The sequence below is a fragment of the Anas acuta genome, chromosome 2, assembly GCF_963932015.1.
Source record: "Anas acuta chromosome 2, bAnaAcu1.1, whole genome shotgun sequence".
Taxonomy (NCBI): domain Eukaryota; kingdom Metazoa; phylum Chordata; class Aves; order Anseriformes; family Anatidae; genus Anas; species Anas acuta.
The window spans coordinates 50,568,478-50,595,792 of NC_088980.1; the positions used below are offsets into that span (position 1 = coordinate 50,568,478).

At 39.0% G+C, this 27,315-nt stretch overlaps 1 protein-coding gene across 7 annotated transcripts in view; it reads right to left on the reverse strand.

Moving 5' to 3' along the window:
- CDKAL1 (CDK5 regulatory subunit associated protein 1 like 1) overlaps positions 1-27,315 on the reverse strand; it is a 495,974-nt gene that overhangs the window by 419,440 nt on the left and 49,219 nt on the right. For all 7 annotated transcript variants that reach the window (XM_068674727.1, XM_068674724.1, XM_068674723.1 and 4 more), the window contains one exon: positions 4,136-4,220. In XM_068674727.1, the coding sequence (XP_068530828.1) occupies positions 4,136-4,220 (85 nt within the window). The remainder of the gene's footprint in view (positions 1-4,135; positions 4,221-27,315) is intronic.

Below are 27,315 nucleotides of genomic sequence, written 5' to 3' on the forward strand. Positions count from 1 at the left end.
GGCACTACATATCAGATTGGTTCACATGAATCACTAAATTCAGGGGGGAAAAAATGTGCATGGCTATTATTGAAAATAGCATTTACCCAAAGCTGATATGTAAACCACCAGACATTTGTTATGCTTGGGATTTCCAGAAAATCTAATTTCTGCCTTAACTTGCTGAACGGAGGCCAGCTGAAAAACACAAGACCAAACACCAATAATCAAACATCCTATCTGGGATTGCAGCCATTCACAGATACTTAAGATTGCAACAAAGGACAAGGGTAGAGAGGTATTTTTTTGTGGAAATGAAACAATTTAGTGAGAGTTTAATAGCACTAGAAAAAAAGCTGATCAGAGGGATTCAACTCACCATGATCTTTCCAAAAGCTGCTAATATCCAGCAGACACTTTGCTAGGGCACAATAGGTATATCCATCACCAACAAAACAGAAGCCCTTGACACAACAAGAGCTTCTTTTTATTTCAGAACAGAAAGGTATTTCTAAAACCCTACACAACATATCCAAGAATAGTTACATCTTTACAAGGACAAGTAGAACACACATACAGTAAACGTGTCTTTATAGAGTTTATTTTAATATCAATTTTAATGAAAATACGATTTTCTTAAACTAATTGAACGTGTATGCCTCACGAAGTTCAACAAATGGAACTGCAAAGTCCTGGCCCCAGGGAGGAACAACGCCATGCACCACAACTGGCGGGTGCAACATGCTGGAAAGAGCTTTGCTGAAATGGACCTGGGGCTCCTGGTAAACACACCAAGGTGGCCGTGGCCAGCCATCTGTCCTTGCAGCTAATTAGGCCAACAACCTCCTGGGCTGCATCAGGCAGAGCACCTCCAGCAGGCTGAGGAGAGGGAGGCAACCTTTGTCCTCCGCTCTGTGAGACACAGCTGGAGCACTGGGTCCGGTTCTGGGCTGAGTCCAGGTGAGACAAGGACACACTGCAGTGGGTACAGCAAAGGGCCACTAAGGTGATCAAAGCTTTGCAGCATGTGACATGTGAGAGGCAGAGAGAGCGGGGCCTGTTCAGCCTGGGTATGAGAAGGCTTAAGGGTATCTTATCAGGGTGCACAGATACCTGATGAGGAGGGGAAGAGAGAGGAGAGTGAAGACAACTGAGCCTGGCACGTCACAGTGGTGCCCAGTGACAGGACAAGAAGCAACAAACAAATTGAAAACCAAGATATTATGTTTAAACCTTGCTTGACTGCTGAAGCCTGTCAAAGACAGGAAAGGTCAGGAGTTTAGCAGCAAAGAAGACTTCTGGCCTTCATCAAAAGACCACCAGAGTACACCAGACGACCACCCAAGGACTCCACTACACATGCGAATAGGGGCAGGAACTACATTAATGATTCTTCAGAGACCTGATGAATATGCAAGAGCCTTATGGGAAATGAAATTAATATGTACATATCCCACTAAAATAATCACATAACCCTTGGTGTGTATGTGTGTTAGGCGGAGTGATGCCCCACACACCCAGCGCCCTAATAAATAATACCTGTTTCATATCTTTGGTTATTGAGTTTTCACTGCCTCAACACTATGTATACTACCCTGTTACACTACAGGCATATACTAAGGAGCATTTTATTTCTGTGTATACCACATGATAAGTAATTGCTTAAAAACCACACAGGTAACATCATATATCTGTACTAGCTCACCTGCCCTCCTGTCACTCTGCTCTGTGCTCTCACTTTTCTCTGCCAAGAAGCTTAGGTTCGTAACTACAAACAGGAGTCATCTAAACAATGGATGAACTCCTTCTATCAAGGTAAAATCCTGCCTAAAATAGCTACTAGCAAGCTTTCCATCACAGGTGCCTTCATCCTGAGCCACAAGGTTGTACACATTTGTAGGTTCACTGAAGACGGAGGTGGGAATAAGGGACATTCGGTGATACAACAGGGTTCCTACAACAGAACTGAAAGCCACCACACTGAATGTGGACTGTTTCCCTGGGGTGTTCCTCACCTCCCCCTTTCACTGATGGCAGTTTCTTCCTTTAGTCTTGCTTCTTTTTACTTATTCCAGAGATTCTTTTTCTTTGCCTAGCTATTTGCTTTACTCAGTCATCTTAGTCTTCATAAATCGTGTGATAGAAATTACTTGCTCTAGGCTCCTTGGGCTGTAAGGCACCCTTTGATATACAGTATTAGTGAGGGATCATGATCAGAGATGGTGTAAGCATGCTACCACTTGCTTGAATTTGTAGGTTTTAAGGTTATATATGCAAGGAAAATTATGTAGAAAAAACAGGGACAGAGAATAAACCAAACTGGAATATTTCTCTCGCATGTTACAATGACATTCATAATTCTATGCCACACTTTCAGGCTGAAAACTTTTTTTCATTTGAAAGAAAAATCTTACTGTGCTGAGTACTGATTTTTCTAATAAAAAAAGATCTTCATAGCTACAAACACATACTATGATAGGACACAATGTCAATTAGCTTTGTATCATCCAAACTTCATACATTCAGTTTGCTGCCATTACAAATTAAGGTGTATTTGGGAAACATCATGTTGGTTAGAGATACAAGCTTTCCTCATGTCATTGTAAAACCCAAATATAGTAAAAGTTGTCATGTTCTGAGATGGAACAGAAAAATTAAATATTGTCCAAACATGAAAGAGCACCCACATGTGATTCTTATACCCGCATTTAATGAGAATTGTGAAGAATGGCTTGAAACAAAAGAACAAAGTTGTCATTCTCCACCATTAGGAAATGCTAGGATCTGAGAGGAGAAAATAAACAATGCATGCTACAGGAAAGGAATGAATCTCAGCAAAGAGAATAAATGAAGAATGACCACAGTATCAGCGTGTCAGAAAATAAAAGGAGTATATGGAGCGAAGCAAGGTAAAAGAGGAATAAACCCAGGCTACAAATTGTATCACAAGCATTAATAGAGTGACAACAGAAACATGAAGTTCAAAAAAATATTTTTGGTCATTTGCTTTTAGTTAGACCCTCTTTCTTAACCAACACTATTCTGCTGGTTAAAGGACACACACCATACCACATCAATTCAGTTCTGGCGTATGATTAGTAAAATAGAAAGATGGCCACAAGAAAAGAAAATATCTTGTCATCAGTTCTGTTGGCCAACACACTAACTGGAAGTGTTCTGGGAAGAGGGTTTTTGGTTGTTTTTTTCTTTTTTTGCAACAGATTGGAAAAAAAATGCTAGTCTTACAGTGTGCAATACTAGCAGTCAGGCAAAGAAGCCCCCTGAAGGGTGGAGGAAACTTTAACTGTGCCACCTACTGTGGGCACACTGTTCCAGGTTACAGCTCTAGGATGCTGTTAGTTATGTGAGCACTGCAAGCAGCTTCTCTTTCCTCTCTAACCTCCTGCGCATGCCAACTGCTAAGCAAGAACTATGTTCTTCTAACCAAAATGGATTTCAAGAAACAGTCTATCGCAGTAAGCAAATGACTGCATAAATATCCACACTTGCTTACTAAAGGTAAAAATTTACAAGTAACATACCATGACATTTATTTATACTGGACAAGCACAGCTGTAAGCATACAGGTTGTCCAGTTATTTCCACCACAACTACACTAATGCAGAGGTCAGAGGCAGAAAGCACAGGCATGTCATATTTTTCAACATCACTGAAATGCTAGGGAGAAATAAAACACATCCGTCAGAAGACAACTGTTAATTATAAGCAACTCAGTTCACCTTTTAAGAAAACGTATAATAAAACAGACTTAAGTATGTACCAGATAGCCTTTTAGTTAGAAGAGCCTGATTATGTAAAATTAGAGGAGGAAGAAAGCATAGTAATTCGCTTTAAAAAAAAAAAAAAAACTCTTCAAAAAAATATAATAATGCTACCTTGAAAATCGATACAGAAGCCTTTAATAGATCAGCAGTTCTAAGTGTGTTGATAATCATTTACAAGTTATCAAAGCTAATAAAAATTACACTGCACCTTACAAATCCATTCTAGAGAATTCACTAATTTAACATTCAAATTCAGCACATTTTTCTTTGCTCTAAAACAGAGAATTACATCTCTATCGGAAACAGGAAGCCTTTAAAATTAAAATATACTATGATTTTTTTTTTTTTTTAGCAAACATGTTTCAACTTACTTGATTGAGTTTCTGAAATGGTCTTCAGCTGGATTTTTTACTGTACAACTGTTCAGCAACCATAGATCTGCTTCAGCAGAGTTATCTAGAAGAAAGGATAGAAATCCATATCAAACTGTCAACTCCTACTTTATAGCATATAAAAAAGATCAAAATTAGCAGTTATCAATAAATTGACTATTCATAAAATGACTCTAACAATTACATTCTTAGAAAGGCTTTTTGCTTTGTTGGTTTTGCTTGTTTCTTTTTGTTCGTTTGTTTTTAAATCAGAGCACTTCCATTAGCACTTATTTTTTTTGCAAAGAATGAACAGTTATCCCATTTATCAGCTGAGATGTCAGTAGGCTGCACATCATGGCAAACAAACTAAGGAAAAGGGGTTGCTGCCAAAAAATGAATAATCCCTGGCCTATAAAAAGGCAGAAAGATTACAAAACTGCAAAGGTGCTTTCTGAAAATCAAGTAAGTGGTTAACAAAAGCAGTAACAAAACAGAGCAACTGCTTCCATTTATTGTGAATTATTAACAAATACAAGAGAGACAAACCAGAATAAAGCATGAATCTCTACTAAAGAGAGAAGCCAAAGCAGTTATTCTGGAAAGAAATATGCCTTTTTCTAGTTTAGATTATATCTTAATTATGGTATAATTACAGTTCAGCTATTTCCAGATAGAAGATATTCATGCATTGAACATCTGCCTCCACTCAGATAAGCATATAAACTCCTTCCAAAAGCAAACCTTTCTTTATGTTCACACCTTACTGATATCTGAATACATTCACACAACTGAATCCCACTATTACCTGCAGAAGCACATACATGTACATGAACTCTAATCCTGTAAAAATATCCCTATCATACAGATTTACTAACATAGCTGTCTTTCTTGTAAAGTCAGAATTTCTCTTTTCCAAGAAAGGAACGAAGATAATTCATCTCAAAGACTCGAGTGCTCTATCATTGATCAGAACAGTTTACATCAGTGTGGATAGGAAAACTTGTGCCACTCTTGCTACTGTTCAGCACATCCTGAGTATTGAAGTATTTTCAAATAACATAAGCCAATGAATAAAGACATCATCAGTTTTAGGTTGCTGTACTTGAACTGACATCCTGCTAAAGCAGAAGAAAGCCTATAATGATTTAAGCATGTTTACATGTGCCCTTGTCTCAGACATATCGACATAAACATGAATATCCTTTCCCCCCCAACCACATATACTTATCATTCTAAACAATAAAAGAGAAAAACCTCTTTTATTAAACCTTCTGTCTCCACCAGCATCGTCTCCAAAGAAACTACGCTTTTCAATTAACTATCAGTCACTTAACCTAGGAAGCAGTAAAATGAAATTAACCCATAAAATAGCAACTGAAAGGAACTCTTATGCTAGATGACAGAAACCATTAACTTGCATCAAACACTGGTCTCTGCTTAGACAGGCAAAGGCTACAAAGGAGTCAAATATAACATTCAGACCTCCAGCTATTTTAAGTGTAAAGCCAACGTACCAGTATCTGACCCTATCTTTTGACAGGTTGGCAAAGAACAAGTTCCATTTCAGTGTATACCATGTCAAAAAAAAAAAAAGAATCGCTCCCCCAACTCAGACAGCATGAAAACAGTTCAATGTTTCTAGACTTATGAACTTACCGTCACTGTTAGAAAGATACATATCAGTTTAAAAAAATTGATTAGAAGTGATGTACAAAAAGCAAGGAAAAGTACAGTTTCAAAATCAGAAAGAGGGTGAACTGTTGACCAACTCAGTTTCACCAAGTATGAAAACAAGCACTTTTAACACAAGGTTTTCTAGTAACACTGTCAAACCTTTGTACTTCTTATTATTTCCAGCATGAAATATTTATAAATTCAGCTGCACATCCATGATGCACCTACTTGAAAATCACAGGTGGTACCATAGACCCAAAGGCCATGGATACCTTTAGCAGGCTACAGAACAGTTCCAGCATTGTAAAACCATGCAATTTCAAGCTACAGAGCTGCCATTATTCAGAGAAGAGATGGTGTAATGCATGGAACACCAGTTCTGGGCTTGCTTTCAGTTCCTCCCTGTATAATGCTCTTCATGTGTGGAGCCTATGTGGAATAGGAGGTGACAGCCTCACTACCACAACACCTTTACCCTAAAGCGAGAATAAACAACCTTTCTTTGAAATGGTATTGGAAGAATACATTAAAGTTTAGGAAGACTTAACACACTAACCCAATAGGAACCATTTCACATGATGCTTTGCACTCCAGGCCGCTGATATATTAACTGCTGGGTCAGGATTCTAAGGGACAGCAACAGCATCGCCTGCACACATTTTACACTAGGTCTCCCAAATTCATTCCAACTCGTTCCTTCATGGGTTTTACCCTCTGCAGAATAGAGGGTGTAGAATGAAGTCTTCTGCAGAAAGGAATCTTCTGAGCAGTTTAGGTAAAATGAGGTCTCAAAAATCTACATACCTGAAAATCATTTAAGAGAACAGAAATGTAGCAGAGGCTTGCCCTCTCCTTAAACTAGTATTATTTAATCACATCTGGCTGTTCTGTTCCTGTTTTTATTTTTTAATCTTATTAATTCATTCTATTATACTGTTTTGTTTGTTTTGATTAATATACACACACGTGTACAATATTAAGTTACAAGATCTATCTACTAATCAAAGTTTGTATCAGTCCTTTAAAATGATAGCTAAATTTTCTTAGATCCTGCTGCACTGTTTGTGCACAAAAGAATTACATGTATTAGTGTAGATTGAACAGAACCTTTTGTATTTTCTCAATTTCTATGTCAACATTTTATTTACAAACAGTACTTTTGCATCAGGTCATAGGAAAATATGCTAGTTTATATTGCAGGGGCAACTTGTCAGTGATCACCTCTGGCTTTCAGAGGATTTGATGCACTTACACTAAATGCAAGCAAGACTGATGGATATTCTGAACAAACAGAGCAAAACACCAGATCAGACGTGGATGTATAAGCAAGACATCCTGAAGCTTCATAAGCACTAAACATTAAACAACAGTGGGGTGAAGGGTCTTTAGGAGCAGTGTTCTGATGTGACTCACCACTAGGGTTCAGGTGATCGTGACAAATAGCTCAGGCCTCTAACAACATACACAGGCAGGATCAGAAAGACCTGAGGTTTCCCTGTACGCTCCGAGACAAATTATGCGAACAGTTTTAGGTCTGGATGGTAAACATTGCATGAATGTAGTGCTGCGCCTGCTAAAGCAGCCCGTGCAACATTCCTCGGAGGGCCTCCACCTGCCAACCTTTCCAACTCCGCCACCCACCTCGTCAGATCACAGTGGAGCTGGGACTGATTCACTTGGCATCCTCCACCAGACAAACTGCAGCGTAGGAGAGGTTTGTGTTTGGGAATACTCATAGCTCTTACTGAGGAGGACAACCTCGCATTTTCAGGTTTCACTAGAAAGCCATACATACTGTGACAGAAAAAAAACCTGAAGTAAGGACCATAAGGGGCACATCGACCATTGGTTGTGGTAGTGAATATGTGATACAAGTGCACTTCTCTACACTCTGCAACAAACTTCTTTTCACTGACAGGATTTCTTTCTTCACCTTGTTTTTTTCTATATATTCAGTCTAATAATCCTGTTTAAATGACCATATTTTGCAGCTCACCATTTTTTGATGAACTACCAAAACAGAATTTCTTGTATGTTAAGACACCTAAAATCAAGTTACACCACAAATCAGCATTATCTTAAATGCTCAGAAACACAACTCAAAACCATGGCCTTTTTGCTCTGTGACATCTTTTCCGTGAAAGAAAAGCTACACTGGAAATAAGCCACAGAGTCTATCATACTCTCTGCAAAACAACATAGAGTACAAAGAAACCTAAAGGTCATGGAAACTTTTGAACACTCAGCTTAATTGGGAAGCTCTGGAAAACATGAATTGACTGGATTATGCAATACCAAGAGGGTAAAATGGCAAGAGTCTGAAACATCATTATACCTACAGAGGAAAACAGTATTTACAATTCTTTTTTAAATAGCACTTTTGGGTTTGTTATCATTGTAGAAATCGTAAATCAGCAGAATTTAAGGCAACAGTAGTAATACTATCAGTTAAAAGTAATTTGGCTTGGTTTTGCCTTGATGTTCTAACTTCTTCAGTTTTGTTTTGTTTTGTTTTCCAAAACTTTGTTTCCTTCCCATCCACCCACCCCCTCCCACCCCAAACCACATCTATTTAAAAATCAAAACACACACAGAATGCTGAAGTAGAAGGAACATGGGCAGAGAAGCCCTAAAAGAACAGCCTTTCCTTACTTTCTTTATTCAGCACATCACTCCTTTCTACATTGAAACCACTACTGAATTTGCTCAGTACTGCTTGCTCAAAAAATGTGACTCAAAGTTTGCATGATGTCCTTTTAAAACCTGTATATCAATCTGTGTAACCTCAATCTGAAAAAAAGGTTTTTCCCTATAATCACAGAAAATTCTCCTGTGGCATTTTCTTCCACCTCTCCTTATCCTGTTCTTAATAAGTTCTTTGTGAGTCTTCCTCCTCACCTTCTTGAATTTTCCCTTATTTCCAGCTCTCTTGCACAACAAACATACCCCATGCTTCTCTGTATTCATAGCTATATTCTAGCCTCTGTTCCCATCCCTGAACCTGCCCACTAATGCTGTGTCCTGCATGTTCTCAATTCCCAAACAGCTTTGCCCCCTTCCTTTGATCTCCTGCTGGGAATTTTACATCCTGGAGCAAGACCTAGTAATGCCCAAGTTTTATATTTGGAGCATGTACTCACAGTTGGACTCCATGTCAATCATCCCCCACCCAGATTAGGCATTGGTTAATTAATCATCTCTTGGGTCACCGGGCGTCAAGGGACCTCAGCAAGTATTGGGAAAGAAGCTTTCTCATAAATATTAGCTCAGAATTGCTGTGAGTCATCAGAAGGTACATCTTCCTCTAGGGACATGAAGTTGGGTTATTTGTTTCTAGACAATAGGCTTTGTTTGACACTGGAAAAACAGACAAGGTTGAGAAGAACAAGAGAAAATATTTTTTCTTTCCAGACCTTTCCTAAGCACACAAAATATTTAGTTACCATGTTAGCTTTTAATATTTCTTAGCATTTATATAATCAACTATCAACTTTTATGTGTCCTACAGAAAAGGTTTTAAACTGGCCTCTTCCCTTTGTCTGCTCCCTCAATAGCAAGTAAAAAATAAAAATAAAAAAAATTAAAACTGAAAGCCAAAATTACCATGAACTTCCAGATGGTGTGTTTGAAATTTCAGTTACATCAACAGTTCCTACCTGCGAAGGAACATTTACCTACATTTACCAATCCTACATAATACTCAGGCAAACACATGCTTTATTTAGAGCTCCACATAAAAAGGCTTGCTGCTTATCAAAGAAGATAATACTGACACATGTCTATTAAAAAATAATTCTGCCATCAAGCCTTAATTTAATTTAATATGAAAATAGGCAAAGTTGCTATTTTTATTCTCCACTAACATTTTGATTATTGAACAAATTGTGCAAGTAATCTTCTCTGTTTTCTTTCAGCTAGAACTTAAAAAATACACTAGCTGAACATCTGAACTAACGTTTTAATGTACATTAACAGCACAGACAATCTGTATTTCAGGATGTGCAAGCCAGCAGAACCCTTCAGGTCTGGCAGGTGTACTGAACCCAGGACACAGCACAAAAGGAAATGCAGGTGAAAGAACGAATTTTTACTCCAAACATCAACTAAAATAAACCTTACAGTCCTGTGGCTATCAGCAGATCATCCTCTTTACATGAGCATTTTAAAGAGAATAATTCATTCTCAAAACACCTTTCTTCCCTGTTCTAGGCACGGCATAGGCTACAGCCTGGGTCCTAGATGTTCTTTAGAGTAAACCACCTTTTTCTCCCACTTTACTACTCACTCACACCAAACTTCCAGGCTAACCCAGCTACACCCCTGCTTGGAGCAAGGCAGGGTCTGCACTGCCCCACCTGACTCAGAGGGGCTTCATCCCCTCCGGCCTTAGTGACACTCGAGCTGCACAAAGACACACTTGCCAATGAAGTCATGAATGGAAGAATTAAGCGTACTTTAAAGATTTACGCTGTAGCTGGACTCTGAGCATTGTTATATTAAACTTCCATTTCAAGTCCTCCTCCAATTTGCAGCTGATTTTTCTGTCCATTTACCCAGCATCAACAACGGGATTTGACATGTCCTTTGCTTTTTTATCTTCTCCCATGTATTAAATTCTCTTTGCACTTTTCCACGTTCTAGAACTAAGCTTTTTCCAACATGATACAAGCTTCAGACCACCTTCTTCTCATTCAGTGAAAATCAAAAAGTCAAAGGTGTCTCTACAAATAGTGTTATATGCCAAATGCAGAACAGAATGCCTGAATTTTATCTAAATCTATCAAAACAAAGGATTCACTACTTTTCTCAAGATGGATCACCCATTCCTTGAATAAATCAAGAAGGGAGAAATCCCACAGCTAGATAAGAGGTGAGTTGGCAGAAAGTCTAAACATAACCAGAGTCTGTTCAGCAGAGTACAACACAACATGAAGGCCCCCAAATCACCCTGGGCAGCAGCAGGCACAGGTGCCGCAGCAGCACAGCACTGGTTCTGGCACTTGGTGGGCACTTGGTCCTGCTCTTGAGCATCCGTGTAATCACCACGCAATGCAAGAGCCAACAGCTGCTTTCTTTTCACTGCAGACTCACGATCAGTGTTAATATTTTAAAGGTGGAAAGGGCTAATGAGTGATTTATCAATCTCTCAGGGAAAGCCCCACTACATGAGAACAAGTTCAAGTAGCCCGCTTTAGCCAGGCTATGTTACAGTGACATACAAATAACTCCAACAACTCATTCTGATGATTAACGAGGGCAGAATTTGTTTTGTTGACAGAATTTGGAAAAATCCCAGCAACTCCTACTCCTCTAACTCTTAAGCCTACTTGATCTTCCAAAAATAGTACATGGAGTGTGCCCTTTTTTTTTTTTTTCGGTCTTTGTACTCCCTACATACAGCTTCATAAGTAAAACAAAGTTATTCAAATCAGCAAATACAGACTGATTGCTTCTATCTTAGTCACTAACAGCCTAGCCATCAACAACAACAAAAAAGGCAAATCTTGCACAATACCGTGCAACTGAAGTTTCAAAACACACTGCAAACATTACCTGATTTACCTCCAACACCCGTATAGTTAACATGCACCCACCTCTACACCGGTTGCTCTTTATCTTATAAATGCAAAAAAGATGTCTAAGAGTTTCAGTAATTTCATCAAGCCTCACAGGATGTCTAGGCAACCAAGCCAAGATTTCAGCCTGATTGCCCCTCATGTCAAGCCTGCTCCTTAAACACCAAGCACATATGTGCAACCTAGCTCAGTCTGTGTCATTTACAAGATCAGCGATATCCCATAGCTTTTTGATAAGCCTTAAAGTATCCATGAAAACCAGCCCTTCAGAAATTCGGGTGGCATAACAAATCAAAAGCAAACACTGAACAGCAGATTAAATTTCTGTGGGTCAAGGAAGGCTTAAAAAAAGCCACAATAGTTCTACTAACTCGCTCTGAGTGTTCAGACACAGCTCTTGCAGGTATGTTTCCAACTGTCTCAGGGTATATTAAAGCCCAAATGTGTTAAACACTTGTCTTCCTTAGCTGAAGGATGGGTGATGCATGATCTCCAGGAGAATCTCTAATGTTTTCTTATTGTCAGTGCAATATTTCAGAATAATGCTTGAGAGTTCTCTACTTGCTCATCTATTCTCAGAAGAAAGCTTGCTTAGTAAAAGCAGTTAAGACGATTTTACTATATTTTACAGACCAGACTTTCTAAACAACTGGTAAAATGTAAGCAATCTGCAAGACAAAGTGTAAATCGGGAATGTTCTCTAAAATATTTACTTGGAGATATCACATACTTTGATGTATTTTAATGTACAAAAAAACGCTACAGTCAAGCATAAGCTGCTAATTTTGTATTCTGACAGTAAAGCCACTAGTGAACAAAAAATGAAAATTTTATGTTTTTTTTGTATATGCCGTATTATCCCATATGCATTTGCTGCAAACACTAATAAATATTTCAGAATCGAGAAAGATTGACTGGAATCTGCTCCAGGAAGATCATTTTAACCTCCCTTGGGTGTAACACATTGAGAAGCCTCACTTAAACAAATGCTTCTATCTGCAGACTTAATGAAATGTTAACTGCTCTCCCCCATTATTTCTGTTCTGCCCAGAAGAAGACATAAATTAAGGATTGCCTCAGTCTTATCATGTACCCAGGTGTACCACAAACTGCTAACCTAGGTGTGGCAGAGAGAAACCAAAGGCCTTTATGAAAAGCAGTGGCATCACTTGGGAACCACAGAACAGTTTGGGTTGGAAGGGACCTTAAAGACCAGCTAATTCCCCTGACATGGGTAGGGACACCTCCCACCACACCAGGTTGCCCAAAGCCCCATCCAGCTTGGCCTTGAACACCTCCAGGGATGGGGCATCCACAGCTTCTCTGGGCAACCAGTGCCCGTGCCTCACCACCCTCTGAGTAAATAACTTTTTCCTTATAGCTAATTCCATGTCCTTCTTTAATTATGGGACTGTTCAGCGTAAAGAAGAGGAAACTCAGGGGATCCCAGTGTGTATAAGTATCTGAGGGGAGGTTTTCAGCAATGCCTAGTGCCAGGACAAGAGGCAATGGTCACAAACTGGAATATGGGAGAATCTGTCTAACCATCAAGACTTCTTCACTGTGCGGGTGATGGAGCACTGGCACAGAGAGGCTGTGGAGCATGCTTCCTTGGGGATCTTCAAAAGCCGACAGACATGGGCCTGGGCAACCTGATTTAGGCCCAACCAAATGAGCTGCAGAGGTCCCTGCCAACCTCAACCATCCTGTGAGCCTGTGTGCATGCACTTGGTGAAGCCTTACTTCTAGCCCACGCAAGCAATAAGCATTTCCAAGGAAGCCCAAGGCGTTGAAGCAGTAGATTCTCAAGTGCAGCAAAATTCCCGAATTAGAATCTTTTCTCTCCAGATAAATTGGATGGCAAATGCATCATTTTAAAGACATTTAATTAGCTAAGATTTAGGTTATATTATACTTGAAATGATGCAGCTCCGCTCCAAAGACTTAATGCTTTTTCAGTACAACTCTTCCATACAAATGGACCCATGGCACTTAACTTCCTCATCTCCCTAACTTCCTAATCTCCATTCATCTCCATGAATGTATATTCATTTTCACAACCATCAGGATTAGAGTTTTGCTGCAGCCTGAAAATTAAAGCTACATTTTACTCCTGTATCTTTTTCACAATCTTTTTTCTCTAAATTCTGTCTGCATTAAGTTGTACCTAGAAGCAATTTATTGATTTCAAATGCCTTCCTTCCACTTATTTCTCCTGATACCTAATACCACAGGGAATATGGATTTAAATTCCATCTATCACTTTTAAGAGAGTTAAAATATATAAGGTATTTGAGCCAGATATGTCCAAACACTTATTAAATTGTAGCTTCCAGCTATTTATTGACTTTCTCAGAACTACCTTCACACCTCATCTATTTGTTACTTTATCAGTTTTCTGAAAAGCTGGAGATATGGGCTTAAGGTACCATACCCAGAAGCCAGATAAGCTTTTGCTCTGGTTAATTCCCACCCATCATCCCCAGTCCAGATTATCAACAGAATTTAGTGCTTGTGAAGGCTCCAGACTGAGCACACCGGAAATTAAAGTTTACTGTTTACACACAACAGAGCAGGAACCAGCAGTGCAATCCCACAAGCAGGCTTTGATTATGTTTTTGCCTACAAACCTCTAGGACAAAATAACAGTTCTATGTCTCTGCCCATTTGTCCGGGACAGGAAGGAAGCCTACTTACAGGAGAAGAGCAAAGATGCACTGGGAAGGAAAAACAAAGACCGGCAGGCAGATGTGGAAACCTGCATTGCAGCCCCATGTGCCCCTCCTGCCCTTTATGCATTATTCATCCTGAACAGACACACCAACCTCTGCAGCTGCTGCAGTGCTTACAAGTCCATCTGCAGTCTCTCTACCCACTTACTCCATTTCTCCATCATTGTACTTGCCTATGCAGCTGAAGAGTCTAACTAAACAAATACGCATGGACAGAAGAAAAACAAGGCACTTGTCACTCAAAGCAGTCCCTGAGAGGTTCAGCATTTCTAAACTAACACAGACATATCCAGTACAGCCTCACACTCGTGATTTATCTGTCTTGTTTCTTCCCGATTTTGATTGCGAGTTTAATTAATGCTCTTGTGAGAGAACCAGTTTTGTTAGGTTCTTCCATCACTTGTACAAACAAAAAAACAGAAGATAGTCCTCCGGTACTAGTAAGGCTGCATCCAACATGACAAGCCTATTTTGAAACTTTCAGCAGCATTTGCAGTTGCCAAATGTTTGAGCATGCCAGTTCTGCACAGAGAATTGTGGCTTTATGGCCCCAGAGTGGTCCAATTTCATCAAGCACAAACCAGTCGAATACTAGTTCGAGGCACCATGCACGGATTATTTGATGGAACAGCAGCTCCCAAAAATAAAAAGGAGGTCATCCGACAAACAACAGACCATGTGTGTGAGGATCCACTTTCATCTTATCTGGGAGCAACAACTCACAATTTCAGGCACTGTCACTACGCAGAAGCGGTGTCCACACATTATGGCAGAGTGAGCAGCACCTTCAGGGCGCTTAGCGCTGTGGGGCTTTTCTTCATGTCCTTGAACAAAAAGTCAGGAGATCCCATGGACCTGTCACATAGCCCAATGACATAAGTCAAAATTTTTAGGTTGTCTTCTTCCCTTGCCAGGCTCCACATGGGGAGTGTCTTTCTTTTGGCAGGGTTTACCTCTGTCTTTTTTTACTCTTGAATGTGGGCTGAGGAATAGCAACAGAAAACCTTCATTGTAAGAACACAGCTCAAATTTATTTGGTTGATCTTTTGTTCTCTACTGTATGTTACAACTGCAACCACATTAGTACTGCATTTTCTGAGTAGCCAGAAGCTGTTTTCACCTTTCCACTCCCAAGAGCTTGAAGATACTTCACTTTCTTACTTTTAACACTTCAGAAGGCCTGTAGTAATCCAAAATTTCCTATTGAGATTCCTCTTTTCCATGTTGATAGTTGAAGTTTAATCCAGTACCTCCCATGATCACTATCACAGTTTGTATATTTTTAACTTACGACTTCACTGTCCTTACAGATGAATTCACTGAGCACACATTCCACCATTTACCTTTTCTTTTGCTTTCAAACACAACTTTTAAAAACAGAGTATCAAGTCCCTGCAAGTTGCACACCCACCCCAGCAGCTCTGACACATTATCCACTCAACTGCTCAGTAGTGACATTGTTTGAAAGCTTTTGGTGAACCCTAGTGGTAAACCTTAAATAATAGTAATATTAATAAGCCAACATAGTTTTATAATTCTAATATACAACAATAAAAAATATTTTGGTCATCTACCGGTCTTTGGTAAAGGGTAGTGATTGCTTCCAGACAAGGTATACATGTAAGCTGTTTCTGTTACCATACCTTTGATCTTTTCAACAGTTCAGAAGCAAAAGGTTTAGTGACTGAATACAACTCTTAGGTATAAAAGTTAAGTGGCACAGTAACAACAGAGGACACCAGAACGTCCATAACTACCTTGAAAGCATAGACTACCTACCTTCAATTCATAAATTTACATAGTGTTGGGTTTGTAAATAGCTATTTATTCTTTTGACTGGCCTTAAAACAACCCAAAGAAAGCTATTCAACCTAGAAGTGCATTAACAGATCTCTGCAGGTCAGGAGAAGGATGCCTGGAAGAGACACCTTGTCAGGATACCTCCAACGGGATTCAGAAACACAGGTATCAACACAATTTTAGGGTCATCATACAAGCTAAGCAATCAGGATGTTTCTAAATTCAAATACAGCTCATAATTCAGCCTACAACATGAAAACACAGATCATGCATCATGCACAGGTCTCCTAAACACAAAAAACAAGGAGCCACCTGGTTCTTCTGCAAGCGTAGACAGAGCAGACAGCTTCCTGTCTTTAAAAGCACCTCATCTGCCATTTTAGGTTCATCCACAAATTCAGCCTCTGTAAAGCACAAAAACTAACTTCAAACACAGCAAAGTGTTTACCCCCTTGATTTTAACTGAAGATCCTGCTCTAAGCTCTTCCAACTAAACTTAAACTCAAATGAAAGTATTTAATGCTGTTCTACAGATAAACACAAGCACTATTAGGCTGTAATGCCAACTTCACATTTTCAGCTTGCCATCCTCCTCATTCAAACCAGCCTTCCACTAGCATCCCTGTAAAGCTCTGTCAACACAGATACCTAATCAACAAGGATGCAATTTGAAGTTAAGCTCTGCATATGTAAGCTCTATACAACTAAGATCCTTTTTAATGTTTAGTATGCATGGTGATATAATCATACTGAATTAGCTAATCTGCTTTTCCCTCCAGTAGCAAAGCAGTGGAGCCTGTTTTTAGTGTAAGCATTCTGCAGAAGGCACCCTGCTTACTGCTCCGATGGTCCTTCTCTTACAGAAAATAAGTGATTACTATAAAATCACAAACACGTCAAAAGTCTAGCAACTGCTCTAACTGTAAAAAAAATACGACTGTGGCGTTACTTTCTTTTAAAGGTAAGTGCACGGAATAAAAAAGTAAATGCTTGATGCAAACAGAATTTAAAATTAAATTTCTTCAAAATGCCAAACATGAAAAACCTCAACACGTTTTGTTTTAACTTAGATTCTTAAAATACTGTAATGTGAAAACCCTAAAGAGTATCACGGCATTTCATTTGACAGCAAGCAACCTGGGAAGCATTGTAATACTTCGAGATAGATACAGCTCAGATAATTCTCCCCCTCTCCTGGCTGAGGAATCTCAGAGGTGTATGGACAATTCACTCATACCAACACAGAAAGAAGTGATGGATGGTACTTTAAACACAGTGAAGAGTCTTTCACTGATAAATATTTCAAGTCACTTTTGATAATGTATTTCACAAAGCAAATAAACAGTACAAGCACTGAACTCCACAGTTAAAACTCGTATCACAAGGGAGAGAAAGTGCTTATGTATATAATGGTTGTAGGGAAGAGACAGCTGCGATGAAGAGGGGAAAAAAAGCAATATGCCAGTGGACAGGCTCAGAATAAAATTCAGAAAATAAAAATCACTAAAAAAGTCCTAGCACCCCAGGCCAATTTCCAACAGTACTGTGGTTTTTAAACAGGAAAAAGTACTTGTTACATCCTGGATATAATCTGTCAGCATTTACTGTTAGAGTCAAGAGACCTTTCATCACACACAAAAGAATTCAGTTGGTTTGAAATTCCTTGGTTTGCATCAAGCATGGATTTATAAAAAATGGGATCTGTATTCCAACTTACATTAACAGTATATTCAAAAAAATACACACCATGGTATTTCATTTGTGCAGGCTTTTAGTAGCTATTAATCATCACTGAGCCTTGCAAACACATGCAAAGTATTTTGTGTTAATCATCTGGCACTTAACTCTGATTGTTGGAAGTGGCTTTAAACAGATATATTTTGTCAAAACTATTATTAGCTGTAAATTGGAGAGGCATTTATTCCTCTGCAGAGGTTCCCATAATTAGCACATCTAAAGCTACTTTATCAGGTGGCACCACCTGGAATCCAGGAGCTTCGGGGTCCACCACCCTACACTAACTCAACCGTGCCAGAGCTCCCAGACACAAAAACCCACTTCCAGCCCTGAAAGTGCGCACAGACTTAGAGAAGAACTTCTCACCCAAGCTCTGGCCCCGAGACTCAGATCTCAGGAGCCCTACCATCAGCCCCTCACAGTCTGCAGCTCTGCAACTGCCCCGGACATGGTAGGTTCAGGTCTTCCAGATGCTACAGCCCCCAGCCCCCTGCCCTGCCTGTATCCCCAGCAGCAAGTGAGAGCACCAGCTGGCCTCAAACCCAGAAGCCCCACACAGCCTGGCACTGTCCATGCAGCCAGAGGGAGTCTTGGGAGTTCTGTCCAAAGAAAGCAACTCCTGATGCAAGTCCCAACATAAGCCTTTATTTCAGATTTACCCCATAGTGCTGTTATCTAAGACAGCACTATTGTTCAAACCTCTGCTTTTACTTCCAGGGGAAAAAAACAAACAAACAAACAAACTAAAAAACCTACAGATTTTGTCCCCATTTGATTGAAACAAAATAGATCTTTTCCTTTTACCTTTCTCACAAGCAAGAAATAATCTACATCAAGCTCGTTTTCAAGTTAGCACAGTACTACAAATGTTCATTTCAGTGAACTGCTACATTTTTAATTAAAATGAATGGAATTTGATTTTCATTCCTCATGCTGACCAACAGATCTTTGTCACCTTCTGTATCAACCTTAGATTCTGAACAGGAACAGCATCAATAAAGTAATTACCAGAGCTGCTGTATTTGATTTTAAACTGCACACACAGTCCAAACTCCCCAACAAATGTTATTACTTACACACATCAAATACAATTAAAGATTTGGACCAAAGCTAACACTCAAGATGATAGGCATCATTCTCTGAAAAATGTCCTGCCTGAAAGCACATAAATTATTCACAGGTTTATCCCATGTTTTGGAGTAGAAGCAAGATCATTCTACAGCAGATAGACATAAGAAAACTGTGTTGTTTTTTTTCCAACACTGCCAAAAAATCAACTTAAAATGAAATGTTTGCAGCTCCTAACAGTCAAGATTCTCATGTCTGGATGGAATATGCTGTTGCATCTCAATTTCTGCTGAGCAATTTGAGATTGGGATTTATACTTTCTTTCAAAAGAACTATTCATTACTTCAGGTTATGAACAATGTTTAATAATTTACTTGTTGCAACTTCCTCTCTTTCTGTTCCCCACTCTCTTTTTAATGTGTATTTTACTTCCATTTTAAAAAGAATATTAAGGGTAGAGCTTTACTAATTGTATCATTAAATAAAGGGTTAGTTCACTTTTCCCTCATTTTGTGATGTACAGCATTTCTTGCAGTCGTATACAATAGCTATTACAGATCTGCCTCTTCTGAATTTTTAAACATTATTTCTAGATGCTTAATGGCTAACTAAAAGATGTAGCTGTTTTTATGACATTTATTGAAAGCTTCTTGGAACCAATTCTGTTTAATAGATTTATCAATGACATAGACAGTGGGATTGAGTAGGAAAACTTTATTATACCTCTTTCAAGAAGCTGTACATTTAATAGTGCCTTTGAAAAAAATATGTGTATTGTTCCTTTAAAAAAAGTCACTATCCTTGAATTTTAGTTTCATTCTGTACTGCTCCTTTAAAGAAAAAAAGTCACTATCCTTGAATTTTACTGTTTCATTCTAATGATAGTACTGCAAATAATTATCCTAGCATATTCTTCCAGTTGCTCGTTTCCCTGTTTATTTGGTAATTACATGTCCGATGTCATTTTGCTATGCATAAAAATATTAAAGGCAATTTTATTAGCAGAAGGAATCCTGATCAGCAATTATTTGATATTTGTTGCTCAGATACTGAATAAATAAAATGATTTGAATACAAATAATTAACACATGTCAGTCTGGAGCTGAACTCCAATATGAGCTGTAAGACTTTTTTTTTCTTAATCACCTCAAAGAAACTGACACTCTGACACTGCATTTAAAGAAAAATTCTAGAAGTTCTTTAATCCTCCATTATTTTTATGCATGTATTGCCTCAAAAGAAAGGGTCATTAGCCAGAGTTCATTAGCCAGAGTTTTGTCTTCAGTTTGTTTTATATTCTTTCCTGATGCATTAAATATTCCTGTACAAAAAAAAAGAAAAAAAAAAAAAAAAGAAAATTCTTCCATCTTACATTTTATGGTACACTGTTTTTTCTCAAAGTGTATCCAAATATGCAATGTTAGCTTTACTGTTCCCAGCCTTAGAACACAAAGCACTAGCATAAATACTTACATAAATCTATAAAAAGCTACATGACAAATATACAGGCAACTTGGGTCTTCCTGGAGAAATGCATTCCCTCTGTGGTTAAGAACTATAGATGCAAAACTGAAAGTGATAGTGTTTAAACTACAGAAGACCAGCAGTAAATCTGACTTCAGGAATAATGTGTATTTGCAAAAATGGTAGTGCTGTTGAGGACATGTGCAGTAGAGCATGAATAACAGAATCACAGAATATCCTGAACTGCTAGGATGCCACAAGGATCATCAAGTCCAACTCCTGGGTCCCCAAAAGACCACCCAAAAATCAAACCATGTGTCTGAGAGTGTTGTCTAAATGCTTTTTGAACTCCAGAAGGCTCGGAGTTGTGACCACTGTCCTTGGGAGCCTGCCCCAGTGCCCGACCACCCTCTGGGTGCAGCACCTTTCCCTAACCCCCAGCCTGACCCTCCCCTGTCCCAGCTCCATGCCGTCCCCTCGGGTCCTGTCGCTGTCCCCAGAGAGCAGAGCTCAGCGCCTGCCCTCGTGAGGGAGCTGCAGGCCACCATGAGGCCTCCCCTCAGCCTGCTCTGCTCTGGGCTGAGCAAATCAAGGGACCTCAGCTGCTCCTCATACCTCTTACTCTCTAGACCCTTCACCATCTTTGTAGCCCTCCTTTGGACACCCTCTGATAGTTTTGTCCTTATACTGTGGAACCCAAAACTGCACACAGTGCTCAAGGTGAAGCCACACCAGTGCAGAGCAGGGCAGGACAATCCCTTCCCTTGACTATCTAGCCATGCCGTGCTTGATGCACTTTAGGATATGGTTGAGCGTTTTGTCTGCCAGGGCACCCTACAGGGACACATTCAACGTGCTATTAACCAGAACCCCCGGATCCCTTTCTGCGGGGCTGCTCTCCAGCCTCTCATCCCCCAGTCTGTACATATAGCCAGGACTGCCCTGTCCCTGGTACAGAATCCATCCCTTGTTCTTGCTGAACTTCATGTGGTTGGCTATTGCTCAGCCCTCTAATTTGTCAAGACATCTCTGCAAAGGCCTCCCTACCCTCAAGGGAGTCAACAGCTTCTCCCAGTTTAGTGTCATCTGCAAATAATCTGTAAGTAAATGGTAAACTTAACAATGCTTTGCCCAAATATATGAAGTACTTTATTAGGGGGAATATTACATGGAGGAGTGGCAAAATATAATAGATTACTAAAAACATACTCCGCAGAATTTGCAAGAATTCCCTTAGGAAGCAAGCACATTTCCAACATACCTTTAAGAAAGAAAGCAGCTCTACAGACTAGAAGACTCTTCCAAAAGTCCTGGAACTTTGTCAGCACATCAAGCTTCTTAGTGCCCATCAATTTTTCCAGACATTTAAAAACAATGACCAGCAATGCCTACCTAACAATGTATCCTTGCACACATAAGAAAAGTCAAACCAGCCACCCCACTAAACCTCATAATTTCCTATGTGAGACAGCTCATCAGCTTTAGAAGCCAGACCAGACACCAGGTCACACCACAGAGAAATGAGCCACCATGCCACCACAGCTTTCACTCCATAATTCAAACCATCATCTAGGAGGAAACAGCTACAGTTTCTCTCTGTCCCCCAAAGACAAACATTTTATCATCCTTATCACCATCCTACTATGAGTACCAGCTCCCCCTCAGAGGCAGCTGATGGATACTTACTATTAAAACTGAGCAGCAGTTCTCAACTTGTATTTACCTTTGAAGTCAGCTGTTTCTACTTTAGGGCTTAAGTCTGTGCATCCATCTACTTCAATTACACTTGATGATCTAATAAAACAGTATTAGACCTACCTATAAATGTTGTGCAGATTATAAATAATGTTATGGGCTGTATTTTCCAAATCCATTCTTAGCACTTCAAAGGTGACTAACCAGCTTGGAGCCAAAATAAAAATAGGAACAGCCACCAAGACTCCTCAGAGAAGAAGTAGTTTAATCTGGTGTGGCTGAACACATAAATGAGTTCATTCTCTAAGACAACAAGCATCCAAAAAAGATGGAACAACATTTGGACATGTACAAAACATGATTAGATTAAAACAAGTGTTTAGTTACTGTTACTTGAAAACTGTGCATTGTCCTAACAGACATGATGTTTAAACCTTACTCCTGCTCTTACTGATATTTTGTCATTTGAAATAACTATTTAAGATGATTCTGTCCCTGCCCCCCTCAAATATCTGACATTACATCATGTTATAATACATACTATAATATGTGACAGAGTCAAGAACCTACAAGCTGCCTGACACTTCGCTATTCAACTGAATATTGCTTCTGAAAATATAACTAGGTTCTTGAATCTTAAAACAAATGTTTGCCTTTCACCCACAACAAATAGGAGAGGTGATAGGCATGAAGCAAGAAACATATCCATGGGTTTAAATAAAAGGATTTCTAAATCTCATATACAGAGCTTGTGTCACATAAATGCATAACAACTCTAAAGCAAGCTGCAAAATGGTAAACTCTTAGATTCAGAGCAAAATGACACTGAACACTAAAATTCAAGTTGTGTTTTGCTAGGTAAAGATTCTTCATCAGTCTTGTTTCTTTATTTCCCATAGCAATCATATATTACTACTGTATTCCTGTTTTATAGAATTATCAAAGATCCCAGGATAGACCTACCACACTAACAATGAAGGAGAAAAAAAAGAAAAAAGAAAAAAAAAAAAAAAAGAAAAAAAAAAACACTGGTAGTTAGTTAAAAGCCTCCCTACTGATAAAGATATTTGTGGGAAAAGATGAAAATGTTTCCATGTGCATCCCATTAGAAACATTGCCATTTTACTCAGCATTCCATAACAGTGGATACATCTAAGTCATTAAAGAAAAAAACAACTGTATCTCAGAGAAAACTGATTAACATAGGAAATGAAGATTGTCACTGTCTGGTAAGTGCTGCTCTGGCATAAACTACTCCAAAGTAGCACAGAGACTGCAAACTACATGCTTCAATTGAGTTTAATGCAAACAAGTAGGTGTTTAAGACATATTTAAAACATCACTACAGAACAGAATCAAAAACGCAAAAGTCTGCAGTACTGTCAGAACCTAATAAAAATTACTGATTAGTGCTAAGACTTGAAAGGAAATGGCAAATTGTGAAATTTTGCTGAAGTAAATATTTACTTTTCCCTGTAGAATATAACTGCTGTAGGATTTTTTTTTGATGCTTTGCAGAACTATTTTCCACTTTACTATAAACATAGCTAAAAGAGTCACATAATTTTTTTCATGATAAGCATGACCAAGGTCATCATGAACCTGACCAGATCCCACATTCTTCTAGGTAATATTATATACACAAGATGGTACAGACCTCTAAACTATCAGTAAACCAACCACCACAGAACTCAATTGGAGCTCATTTACCACATAGTACGTGGACTAGTTTAAGATTGTTACTTTGACACAGTCTAAACATATCCTCTAATTTGAATTGTACGTTATGAAGCAATACAAAACTACAAAGCAATACGAAGCAGTGAAAGAACTTCCCACACAGCTAACCTCATGACAAAAATCACCATGGGTTTGAGGTTGGAAGGGACCTCTGGAGGTCATCTATTCCAACCTCCTCACTCATGGTTTCCAGGATTAGCTGCTCCATAACCTTCCCACGGATCAAGTTGAGGCTGATCAGAAGCACGTAGTTCCCTGGAGCCACCTTCTTGTCCCTTCCTCCTTCTTGCCCTTCTGAAGATAAGAGTGACACTTCCCTTCCTCCAGTCCTCAGGTTCCTCTCCCAGTCACTATGATCATTCAAAGGTGGTTGAGAATGACCTTGCAATGTCATCTGGAAGCTCCCTCAGTGTTTTCAGGTGTATCCTATCAGGGCACATAGACTTACATATGTCCAGTCTGTATAAATACTCCCTAACCCAATCCTCTTCCATCAAAGTTAAGTCTTCCTTCCTATCAACAAAAGGCATTCCTGCTGCAGGTGATCATAGCCTTGCCAGAAGACACCGCGCCACAGATCCAAATTAGAAAGCAACTGCAGAAAGAGATGAGGTGGCCCTACCAAAGAGACAATAAACCCCTCAGGAAAAACGGATGGAGAGGCACAAGTCCATAAGCCTGCCACCATCAGAACATCAATGTGTAGCTACAGCATTAGTAAACCATAAAACTCTGAAGTTGCAGAAACTTATTTGATCATAGATGAAATTGTGCTAACTTAAGCCATAAGTTAAAATCCACGTAAGAAGCTATTTTAAAATGAAGATCGCTACCGATAAATTAGAGGGTTATAAGAGTGACTGGTTAAAACAATATTTAGATAACGCTTTCAATTCATCTCCATAATGAAAAACAAGCCTTAAAACCTATAGCACTGATCAAAAGATAGTTGCAATCCTATACCTATAATAGAAAAAAAATGGAACAGCTACAGAGTCTCAGGGAACAGATGCTAAACACCACAGAAAAATGTAATCTCAGTCACAGGACTCTGACTCATACAGATAACTTATACTGAGACAGCTTCAAGGGTACTGTTACCCTGTTCCCACAGTCTGAACATCCAAGTTGTTTGTAAAACGGATCCCAGTCAGCTCAATATTTTATATCAAAAACTAACTACAAGTGCATCTTAAGTTGTCCTTGCTCTTGCACCAGAGCTGTCGGCAAAAAACAGACGCTATTAAGTAGACTGTATGTAACGCTCCCAAAGTTGTTTTGCAGCCATAACAAGAAACAGAAGATTCACTCTGCAGGAGAAATGAGCTGGAACACTGAAATACGCAATAGATGTTTGGTCTATGCAGTGAAGATGAAGTCACCTACATGATTAACTTAAAATCCCTGCTCAGCTTCTCTTCCAGCAGATTTAAAATTTTACACAGGGAAAGATGATAAAAGCCTTCCACATTTGCTAAAAGGTCAGAAAAATTTTAATTCCTAGGACAGTAATATTTCAGGTAAGTATATGGGGAAGATTGGAACAGGGTCCTTCTCCATCTTCTGTGGATACTTTGTGCCACCGTAGAACGAGTTTAAGATTCGTGCCAGCATATGCAGGGAAGCATTGAACCACCTCCCCAAAGACCACTTAATTCCAGATGTTGTATCCTAAGACTTTAAAAACAGAAGATGTACAGGCATCTGAGGAGCAGAAATTTAAAGAAAGGACGATCTGAAAGCACACCCTCACTGCAACTGACAGAAAGGTTTATGTTTATAATAATCCTACTGCTCTCCAATATTGCCTTCAGTGACATCATTCAAACTGCCTCTACTTAAAGGTATTGTGCAAACGTAACTATCCCAAACTAAGCAAATAAATCTATGAAATGCACTTAATCCAACTCTTTGGGGTATGATGGCTCTCTCATGCTAACAGAATGGAAAGCAAAGCAGCTTAGCAAATAAAAACACAAAAGTAGCTGATCTTTCCTTGGTCTTCCTTCCCGTTCTTCTCTCCCCTCCAAACACAACAGAAAGGTGATGTAATATGCTTGTCTCACAGTTCACCCTCTCACTGGAGAGAAAAAAAAAAACTGCTGTGCTCAGAAAATAGAAATGTTTGTTTGCTTTTTATCTAAATGTTCCTAACAGGAGTCAGTTTAGAAAAACAGGAGAAAGAACACAAAAGTTTGGATGATTTTTAGTCAGCTTTCTCATTCCCTGTTGCAATTACTTTTAGTAAAATCAAGACAATCAAAACATTTTTAAACACCTTCCTCAAGTAATGTCTCTTATATGAACATGTGACCAGAAATGCTGCTACCCAAACACTAAAACCAGTTCTTAATCAGTACAAACATACATCCGCAATCTCAGTAGTTACATTTCAGACTTATTCTCAAGACATTTTATTACATACATAAAATCTAATTTTGACATCACTAGCACATTAAATTTGTATCTAGAAGTATTTATTGGAGAAAATGCATATTTATCTGTTTTGTAATAAGTTTTAAAACACCTCTTCCCTCCAAGGTACACCAAAAGACTACCTAATACACTTCCTTGTTCTACCTGCCTGATCAGATCAACTTCTACCTGCCTGATCAGATCAACTTTGAATTTCTGACATTCATACAATGTTGACATCAATGAATGTGATGAAAAGGTCACTATTCTTGTCTGTTAATCACCAAAAAAGTAATAGAAATACAGAATATTTAAAGATTAATCTGTGCAAAAACAATTTCTGTTCCTTTCTCTGAACTCAAGTGTTATGAACTACAGGTATGCTTTTAAAGCCAAAATGTGCAAACCATAGGCAGAACTCAGGCTTACAAACACTGCTTGTTGTTCCACCTAGTGCAGCCTGTTAAGTTAAAGAAGTATTAAGCCACCACCAACAGCTGTAAAAATAAAATAAAATAAAATAAAATAAAATAAAATAAAATAAAATAAAATAAAATAAAATAAAATAAAATAAAATAAAATAAAATAAAATAAAATACAGCAATTTTATTAATTACAAAAGTTCTTCAGTCCCATCCTCGTGGCACTGTGGAAGGCCACTGGTGGCAAATAAGTCACAGACAATTACCATGGGTAACTGCTCTATGCCGCAGCCTTACAAAACGCCCCTTTTGTAGCAACCCAAGCTTCAGCAGCTTTCCTCTCTTGCATGATGCTCTCATTGAAATGATATAACTGGTTGTGCTTGTACAATCAGTCCGAGAAGGAAACTGGCCTGGGATTAAAAAGAAATCCAGCAGACAGTTTCAGTGCTGAACTGATCTGCAGCAGTAAATGAAAAGCAACACATCTGCACCAGGAGCTGGGGCATGCTGGTGGAGCACAACAAGCTGCTCACACTGGTGCTGTGGCTTGTGCTGTGCAGTGACTCACATGTAACACCAACAAGCCATACAGCTTGAGTTGTCTTGAAACTTCCAGCACAAAGGAGGAAGACCTGCAGAGCTGGCTTTGTTTTGTTTTGTTTTTCCCTTGGTCTGCTTCTCTTGATACTCAAACATCTCCAGATGAAGAAAGCTATCAGGCAGGGTAGAAGAGTGGCACAAAGCTAGCTAATTTTACTTCATTAATAATCAACAGGGGGAGGTACTGTAATGCCTAGTCCCAGAAACTGCAAACAATTTTATCTTTGCACAGCACCCTTGGGCTCCGATCA